Source organism: Kryptolebias marmoratus, linkage group LG12, assembly GCF_001649575.2.
Source record: "Kryptolebias marmoratus isolate JLee-2015 linkage group LG12, ASM164957v2, whole genome shotgun sequence".
Lineage (NCBI taxonomy): Eukaryota > Metazoa > Chordata > Actinopteri > Cyprinodontiformes > Rivulidae > Kryptolebias > Kryptolebias marmoratus.
Genome location: NC_051441.1, coordinates 7856989 through 7866235, shown reverse-complemented (window position 1 = coordinate 7866235; position 9247 = coordinate 7856989). Strand labels below are relative to the sequence as shown.

The 9247-nt window shown below is 35.8% G+C and overlaps 2 protein-coding genes across 3 annotated transcripts; both read right to left on the bottom strand.

Moving 5' to 3' along the window:
* Positions 1–30: 30 nt before the first annotated feature.
* nr5a5 (nuclear receptor subfamily 5, group A, member 5) lies at positions 31–3697 on the bottom strand. 2 transcript variants are annotated; one of them, XM_025008850.1, is made up of 8 exons: positions 3444–3697; positions 2721–2836; positions 2415–2556; positions 1384–2129; positions 1084–1203; positions 803–950; positions 487–623; positions 31–401 (listed from the first exon to the last, which is right to left on the bottom strand). In XM_025008850.1, the coding sequence occupies exons 1-8, from the start codon at positions 3541–3543 to the stop codon at positions 327–329; spliced, it is 1584 nt and encodes a 527-aa protein (XP_024864618.1). In that variant the 5' UTR covers positions 3544–3697; the 3' UTR covers positions 31–326. The 2 variants fall into 2 exon arrangements, with proteins under 2 accessions (XP_024864618.1, XP_017284886.1); XM_017429397.2 differs by having other exon boundaries at positions 31–623.
* A 1428-nt stretch (positions 3698–5125) lies between these two features.
* On the bottom strand, positions 5126–6817 carry soul5 (heme-binding protein soul5). Its single transcript, XM_017429398.3, has 7 exons — positions 6744–6817; positions 6564–6623; positions 6350–6431; positions 6148–6268; positions 5790–5926; positions 5533–5696; positions 5126–5421 (listed from the first exon to the last, which is right to left on the bottom strand). Coding segments are annotated over exons 1-7 (645 nt in total). The 5' UTR covers positions 6746–6817; the 3' UTR covers positions 5126–5342.
* Between the last annotated feature and the right edge of the window lie 2430 nt (positions 6818–9247).

The window sequence follows — 9247 nt, the reverse complement described above, 5'->3', positions numbered from 1 at the left end:
AAGAGTAGACAGAAACATGCAGACACCAAGTTAATTTGTTTAATACTAATTTTATTCTATTTTTTTCCCTCTTGGTAAACAGTTGAGCTTTATTTTATTGCAAGAAAAATCTTCATATTGCTTTGGGTCTCAAATCTCATAACACTGCTACAGATTACAGAAGTGTTTGTGATAATACTGTTTATAAAAATATTTCTAAAGCATGGCACAGGGTAATTGTATATTGTGCACGTCATATGTTTTTGGAGTCCATAAATTTCACCTCACATTTTGTATGTGAAAGTAAACTGGACTGTTGAGTCTGTAAGAAGTAAGGAAAAAAATTTTTACAGCAGCAAACTTGGTGCCACTGTAGTGTCAGACTTCAACATCCTTTCAGTTGTGCTTGGCGTGCAGCATCTCTGCAAGTAGAGAGTTGCAGGGTAAATCTCCAAGAAGGTGGCGCTGGTACAAATAGTCCTCAACCTGCAAACTAATGCTGCGAACCTCAGGTAGCCGGAGAAGCAGCTGGCCAAACTTGTCTGACTGTCCTGGATGATTTCGCTGTGTGTGCTGCATTAGGGCCCTGTTTACCCTTTCTTGAGTCTGCTCCACTTGTCTCCGGCTTTGCACCGACTTTACATCTTAAATGGTCAAAAACACACAGCAAATGGATTTAAAAACTTAAAGAATCCTTTTACGTTAGTAAAGTGCCGAAAGAACCAAATAACAATAAGGTGTTAACATTGCTCAAGATAAATTTGATTTTATTTGTATAGTAAATATAGTTGTTTCAATTAAAAAAAAAATTAAAAATTCTCACCTGGGTTGAAAAGAACAAGGTGTTTAAGGCAAACAAACTCATGTCTATCGAAGTGAAGTGCTTTAAGTTTAGATACAAGGTCCTGGGTTCTTGATACCAAGCTATTTAGTGTGGCTCCAGCCTGGGAAGTAATAGTTGACACCTCAATCTGCATCAGAATGAAGCATGTGGTTTTCATATTATTTTAGTATGTAACTTCAACAAAAGGAAATGCATAACAATATATGAATAGTTTTGATGTTCACAAGAATGCAGCATTTTATCCGGCAAGTATACTTTACCTGTTGACCAGTGACCAGGTATATACAGCCCTCTTTGCCAAAAGTGACTTGTCTACAAAGGTGATCTAGGACCAGCAGCTCACTCCAACAGCTTTGCAACAGCACCATCTGATCTTCAACCTGGGAAAAACAGAAGCATGCCCAGTCTGGTTAAAATTAAAGGTTACAACCACTGACCCCTGTAAGTATACATCACATGAAGCATAAGAAATGCTTTCATTAGTCTAATTCTGCTGCTGATTAGTAATTAAGCAATTCATAGTACAGCAAAATGTGTAAAAAATGTTTGTTTTTTTTCACCTTGAGCTCCTTAAACAGACTGCTGTTTCTGGCCCACTCCACAAGTCCAAACAGAGTCTGGTCAGCCATTTTGCACATGATGCTGAATGTATTGAGGCGGTCATGTTTTCCTCGATTGGCCTGCTCTCTCTGCAGACTAGCCAAAACTTTGGCACGCAGCTGGGCTTCATCCTGCTCACCTTCCAGGAGCTGACTAAGGAAGTTAGGAGTAAGAGTGGCTGATGGAGGGACGGTTGGAGTTTGGGTGGGAGCCTGGGAGAGAACAGTGGCTGAACTTGGTGCAGGGCAGGGAGAAGATGCTGGCGTGCTTCTTGGTGTGAATAAATTATTTGGGGTTGAATTCACTGGATAGTGTGTGGGAGTTGGATTGTAGCTGAACCCCATTTCTCCTTTGTCCTGGGGGTGTCCAGGGAAGGTGCAGTACAGTCCATGATAAGGCATGGATGGAGGAGTTAGCATTCTGTGATTGTTCGCTGTGCAGTCCAGTTGCATGGGTTCACTTAACTGTCCCATGTCAGATGGATACATAATGTTGGACAGATGAAAAGCATTGAAAGACGAGGGATCACTTGCGTGACTGCCTTTCTGGTGAGGATCATTTAGAGATTGGGGACTGGGTGTTTGCGTAGTTTCCATCTTTATCCTGTAGGGATCAGTGTTTGCCTTTTGCCGTTTCATCTGCCTGTCTCGTCGATATAGAGGTCCAAATTTATTCCTGCCCCCTCTCATTCGATCTGCTCTTACAGCTGATGGCAGAACATAACACACATTTTATTGGCTTTATCACTACACTTCAGGCTTTGCCAGTGATAGTTAAAGGTACAAAACCAAGAACAAGTCCACTCTATTTTTTAGGTATTAACCATACAAAATCTTTATATGTAATCCAGATCATTCCAGCGCTTCTTCATTACTTTGAAGATAGTCATAAGACAGAAAAAACAAGCACATTACGAAAAAGCAAAACGCAAATTCAAAGACATAAACCTCATTTGTCTTTATGCATAGAAATTGGCAGAACTTTATTGTACCTTCTCTCTTCATGCCTACAGCCAAACACTTTTGGAAGCGACAGAAAGGACAGCGTTTCCTCTGAGAAGGGTTCATCGGGCAGCTTTGTTGTTCTGCACAAGTGTAGTGTTTGTTATTCTGCACTGAGCGTTTAAAGAAACCCTGCATGAGAAAGAGAGATTGATCATCTGTTGATTGATTCTCTTAAAACTACCAAATATTCCAAAATAAAATTCCAAATGATACATTGCTCTGTTACAGTGAGACAATTTATGTCCTAATTCAGAACTAAATCATAACCATACTTTCAACATCTCATTCCTTACCTTGCAACTCTCACAGGTAAGCAGTCCATAGTGATATCCTGATACTTTGTCCCCACAAACAGGACAGCTCTCCTCTGACTCTGACCCGCTGGCTGCCTCAGTCTTTTGTTCCTGAGCTAAAATGCAAAAACAATGATGTTACATGAAAATATTAACTTTGCATAAAAAACTGTCCCAATTTGAAATGACAACTTTCAAACTTTGACCTAGACAATAGTAATGCACACAAGCATTGTACCAAAATGTTCAGATTTGTAATCAAATATTTTAAAAGTCAAAATGTTTGAAAAATAAAACTAAAGCGCTTTGCTTTTGATATAAAATGTATCATATAATGAGATTTATTGCTGAACTGTTGATCAGTGAACAATATGAAATCTTCCCTCTGTTGCAGACAGTACCTTATCACTCATCTTGATTTGTTTGACTGCGATTGCAGATATGACCCTTACATAATTCCTAGAACCAGCCTACCAAAATGAACAACTGTAACACATTGATGACCTACTTCTAAACTTATGTTACCCTGTATGATGATTTTCAAATGAAAGTATTATGAAGCAGCACATAATAAATATTTACACACATTCATATTAATAAGTCCATTTTACAGAACATGGGCCTTAAAACACAGATGGATTTAGAGAACAAACTTTTCTGAAAAATATCCTTTTACATATAGTATATCTTGTGACCTCCACTTAGTGCACTTCATGTACTCACATGTTGATGATCCCTCCAATACTAACAGATCCTCTGGATAGTTACCAGACTGGTGGACTAGTGGTTGGGGTGGCTGTGGGTAATAACCAGGTATGTCCATTTTTGCTGGTGGGACATGAGCTCCACTGTCAGCTCAGCTTGATCTTCATTGTTGAAGAGATTAGGAGACCGGACAGACACAGCAGGAGAGCCAGAGAAGAGCCAGAGAAAAGCCAGAAGGCGGTCAGGCCCAAAAGTTCAGATGGACTGACGGTTGTTTGAGGCCCACATTTGGACTTTGATCAGTAGTGAGCGTCATAAAACCTCTCCTGACTGGCACTCCTAACCAGTCAGTATGTCAGCAAGCAAGCTAGCCAACCAGGCCCTTCATGGGAGACAAATAGCCACCTGCTGGAATCTTACTGTAATGAAATTACTTCAATATCAATGAACAATTTTAAAGCTCGGCAGATAAGATAAGAGTGCATTGATGAGAACTACTTTTAAACTACATTCAGTTTTCATTACATTGATTACACTGAAGGCACTTTTTTTGTTAATGTACAGTTGGGTGAATTGAATTTTTACCTGTTGTTCGCTGAAGACGATTTAGTTTAAACTGCCTCAAACACCTACAGTTTGATTAATGTCAAGCTCCACCCAAAGACCTAGTTATAGATCCTGTCTTGTGATTTACTCAGTTTTTAAAGATCTTCTTGTAAGAGCATGTTTGCAACATTTAGGAATGCATCATTTTTGGACTGGTCCAACTGGAAATATTTAGTTATTTTTAAATGTCAACAAGGCCATATAATTCATAGTTTAAAGACAGCAAGATACTCTAATAGTTTTATTCTGGTCTGTTGTCATAATGCACACTTTATGACATAATTTCTACTGTTCATCATCTCACTGTGCAACAGTTCACTTATAGATAAAGATACAATTTGTTACTGCATATTTATATATAGTATATCATTCACATATTTACAGTGTATTTCATCTAAACAACAAACAACATCATTTTGTTTTTTTATTCTGTTGCATACTACTACTGCTTTTATCATTTTTCTTTTTTATCTTAAAACACATTTATAAAACAACCTTTGTGACCAAAATACTATACAAAAAAATAAATTCAATCAGTAATTAAAATAAAAGCAAAAGAAATTTCTAATACAATTAAATACTACAGAAAATAAAGTATAAAGGATTTATAGTCAGATCAGCTCTCACGTGTGAAGGTAGGCAGTTTTACTGAGTAGTGGCCACCAATAAAAATGCTATGACACCTCTGGTTTTCAGCCTAGATCTGAAGTTATCTAACCGGAGATGATTGTTTGATCTTAGAGCACTGGCTGGAGTGTGACGGTATAAAGGTCCAGACAGATAAGATGGTGTCATGTCATTCAAGGTCTTAAAAACAGTCTATTAAAAGTCAATATATTATCTATTTATTTTATAGTCAGTAGACTTCCAAGTTACCTGGGCTGATTTAATTTTAGTGACATATCTTAGAAGCTTAAAGTTCTATGGTTGCAAAACCAACTTGGAAATGCAATTTCCATTCATCCAGTTTTTTATTCACGAACACAGGGGAGCTGGTGCCTATTTCCAGCAGTCACTGTGCAGAAGTGTAGGTTTTTGTAAGCTGTTACAGGGTGTTGGTCCAAAAATATAATCAATTACAAAACACCAGAAGAATCACTGCAAAAGGCTACTTTATTGTTCATAAACAAAAATCAGATGAAACAGAAATATGAGATAATTAAACTCACACACATTTGATATCTGTATTATCACAGGAAGGTTATATTTGTATAAGTGAGTTGAGGCAAAGTTAAACTAAAACACATGTGTTGTCTGCAGTAGGCAATCACTGCACAGGGCTCAAAATGTCCCGTGAAGTATTGGACCAGGTCACTCACTGCTGGAACACACAGGGTCACCCTCAACCACAAACCACACCTCATTGTGTCTGTTCGTTAGACTCATTAGACTGCAAAAAATGTGCAAACACACATAGATTTACATTAGAACGGAAATGCCACATGTTGAAGCTGTTAAATGTTTTAAAGCATTTTTTTTCTAAACATTCGGATGTTTTTACCTGTTATAGCCAACAGAGTAGTGAAACTCTGTATTGTATTTGGCATTTACAGAGTTAACAGCAGAGGAGAGTGTATATGAATGCCAACAGTCAGACAGTGTTGATATCCATCCTCCATAGCTTTCCACATACACTCTCATTTCTTTCATCTCTTCAATGTAAACCTGCAAGTCAGCAAAGATTTGTTATCTGCAATTGCCAAAAAGATAGAATTTAAGGGAAAAAATAAAATATTTTCATGTAAATGATGAGATTACATCCTTGCAAGTAGGTTCAGGTGGATTCATCTGATGTTCAGCTGGCAGAATGAAGCTCATTGTGAAGACTCCTTTTTCATAAAAACCCTTTTCAGGTATTTTTATAAGTACAGGAGCAGTCATTTCTATGTTTTTGTCTGAAAGTAAACACAGAGGACAGTAAAGATAGAAGCAGCAAGCATATGCACAAAAATATATAGAAATATAAAACACTTAAAATTTAAACTCAGTCTTTGTTCTCTGATTAGAACAAATGTTAAAATCTTGTCACATTTTTGTCTTTAAAATAAAATCTTTTGTCAGAAAATTTGCAAAGAGAGTGTGAATGAAAAATGTTATAATCCAGCAGCATACACACCATCTTTATTTTCACCAGTGATATAGTTATACAGCCGTTTGAATAATGGAATCATAGCAACTTCCATGAGGCGGGAGGTTACATTTGTTGAAACCAATTTCACAGATTCATAGTGACGCACCTAAAAGACATAAACAGCATTGTGAGGAAAGATTTTTAAACTGTCTGAAAAATAAAAACCTTTTCATACAGAAACACTCACCTCATATTTGTTAGTTTGACATTCCAGGTTGAACAGAAGGCACTGATTTGTTTCTGAGCAGAACGACCCCTGAGAGGAGTTTCTGTGAAACAAGAAAGGAAATAAATTGCTTAAAAGCTCATTGATGTAAACATTAGAAATTATTAAATGTTAAAGCAGTAGATTAGTGCCAGCTATTTAATGAAGAAAATGTGAATAACTTTATGTTTCTTACCCAACTTTGGCCTCGGTTGTTAGAACCAGCAGACAGGCAACAAGACCTGAGAGATAAATCCTGCAACACACATGTTTTGTTTTTTGTTTTTCTCAGCACTATTTTCCTTGACCAGAAAGAAAAAAATAACCAATAAATTTCTAATTAAATATTTCCATTGAAATATAAAAGTGAACTTACATTGTGGCACAATGCGGTTCACTCAGCAACCCAAAAAGGAAATTTTGACAGTCTGACCTGTAGCAAGTATTTATTGCCACCTGGTTATGATGGAAAACTAGCCCCTCCCTGAACTCACAAAGAAGACAGCGGAGGGTCAAGACCAGTGGGAAATCACAAGAGAAACATGAGATGTCAGGAAAAGTTGTTGTGCCATTTACATGTTTTGTGAACTAAGCACAATATAGACAATATAGATAAAGACATAAAAGATCCTTTAAATTTTCTTCATACCCATTTTTGTCTTCATTGCAGCTTTAACAAAAACTATTACACTATTGTAGAAGTATTACCAACCAACTAAATTAAAAACAACAACAGCAACGCATTTCCATATAGGTCAGTTAAACTTTTTTTTTTTACAGAGTTTAAACAAATAGTGGCAGATCAGAGTTTATTTTAGGTTGTACTGTACGGTTAATATTCTTGTTTTCAGACAAATCAGTAAACATGTCATCCAACAGGAACTTTTGTTCTTTAGAATTGAAACAGACAGAACGTTCTCAAAGTTCATTGTTCTCATGTAATATTATTTACCACTACACTATCCAGAAAATGTCATAATGACCCCATTGGATCTGATTTACTCTGTGAACAAAAAATGATCCCTGAGATGGAAATAATGGACCATCTTTGTAAAGTGATATCATAAGGGAATAATAATATTAACCACACCTTTTGTTGAAACCTGCTATCTACTTTATTCCCCAAAGAACACATGATCGGAACTATTTGTACGCATTTTCTAAAAAAAAGTCATTCAACTACCTGGGAAAATGTCCAGGCACCGCCTTACTGCATCCAATGGATACAAATCTATGATGCATAGGGTTACAAAACACTTTAAAGCTGGATAGTTATGAGTTAGAGCAGGTATTTTTGAAGGCGATGACAGACAGATGAAAATAAATTAATCATCTAACTTATGAATAAAATGTCTTTGATTTTATTGATCTAAACTCTTAAAACAAATATAAAAGCCTACAATCAAAACAACAAAATTACATAACTGCTAGCATCCTGCAGTGTTTTAGGACACCTTTTATAAAATTTGTAACATTAAAACATTTATTTTGTCAGCAAGAAAGGTTGTCTCACTGTTTTGGTTTCTTGATTAAAAAAAACTAAACTATTTGTTGTTTGTTGCTGTTCAGAAATGTGTATAAACAAACTTCTAAAAACACACTCCCCTTTCTTACAAAACTGCAAAACATAAAAATGAACAATTAGAAGTTTGGCATTTTATAGTCTGTCTTTTAACATAACTTTGAGGGAAAAGATTTAATAATGACAGATTATTTTTTCTTAAGTATTAGGAAGAAAAAAAACAGGAACAGTTTTGAAGAGTTTTGCCCTTTTATTGTGTTTCAAATGCTAATGTACTCCATGTCTAATACATACTTACATCATTGCACATAACAAGGAAAAAAATTGTTTAAATTGTTTCACAAAACTATAAATATTTGGAAAGTTTGGTACCAGTTTACACATGCATTTCAAATGTGAACGTTTTTTTTTCTTTTGTCACTATGGACAAAACAGAGAAAAAATCCAAAACTGAAACATGGCAACTCTTTCTTAACATTACAAACAATTAAAGTTTTTTTAAAGTGCTTATTTAGTTATAAATAAACGTTAGTTAAGTTATTTATGGTGGTATTTTTTTTACAAGTACTTTTGATATACTGTAACACATAAGTGATGATAAAGGAGGTCCTGGGAACATGCAAACTATGAATGATAAAACTGACCAACTACTACCTTTACAAGCAACAGACTATATGTGTCTGTCAGGCTGTTAAGTCAAAATATCAGAGGTTTAGTAACCCCAGAATTAACATATTCCTCTTCTCGTACCATCAGACAGTCATGCGCACAGAGGAATTATCCTTTATTCATAATCAATTTGAATCACACAGTAGTTCCTCTGCTGGAGACAGTCTGGGTTGACAAACACATTAGAATGACGCTTCTGCCCCTCTTGTGGTCAATGTGAGGAACTGCAACACAGCGTGAATATTTCAGTCTCGTTTACATTAAATATTGGTGGTCTTGATAATATCGTAGATCTTCAGTTTAAAAATACGTATAACCAGGGGTGGAAATTAAAAATTTTGTCAAATTTTTGGACAAAATGTTTTACCGGCCACTCAAATATTTTACCAGCAACTATTTTTTGTTGTGACAAAAAGTTATTTCATATGATGATGATAATGATGGAGGTGGGTGGAAGCAGTTGTGGTGCCCTACAAGCTGAACAACACCTCTTTCTGGACACTGCATGGAAATAACTAGATTTTTCTTATTTTATTTTTTTATTTTAAACCAATAAAAGATGCATATCTGTACATAAAAAAATTCAGACAAGTGAAATTTATTTCTGTGGAGTGTTTTTGAAGTATTTTTTTGTGCTTTTGTAAGTTTTTGTATGTAAGTTGTAATGTTTTTCAGACACTTGCTGCTTT

What these genes read in the sequence shown, in the direction of transcription:
- nr5a5 (XM_017429397.2), bottom strand. Translation starts at nt 3,543, where the DNA reads ATGGACATACCTGGTTATTACCCACAGCCACCCCAACCACTAGTCCAC. An exon ending in TGTAGGCATGAAGAGAGAAG is followed by an intron (nt 2,130 to 2,414) that starts GTACAATAAAGT and finishes TTCTGCCATCAG; the next exon opens with CTGTAAGAGCAGATCGAATG. An exon ending in CCTTGTTCTTTTCAACCCAG is followed by an intron (nt 624 to 802) that starts GTGAGAATTTTT and finishes TGACCATTTAAG; the next exon opens with ATGTAAAGTCGGTGCAAAGC.
- soul5 (XM_017429398.3), bottom strand. An exon ending in ACAACCGAGGCCAAAGTTGG is followed by an intron (nt 6,432 to 6,563) that starts GTAAGAAACATA and finishes CTTGTTTCACAG; the next exon opens with AAACTCCTCTCAGGGGTCGT. An exon ending in CTGAACCTACTTGCAAGGAT is followed by an intron (nt 5,697 to 5,789) that starts GTAATCTCATCA and finishes GCTGACTTGCAG; the next exon opens with GTTTACATTGAAGAGATGAA.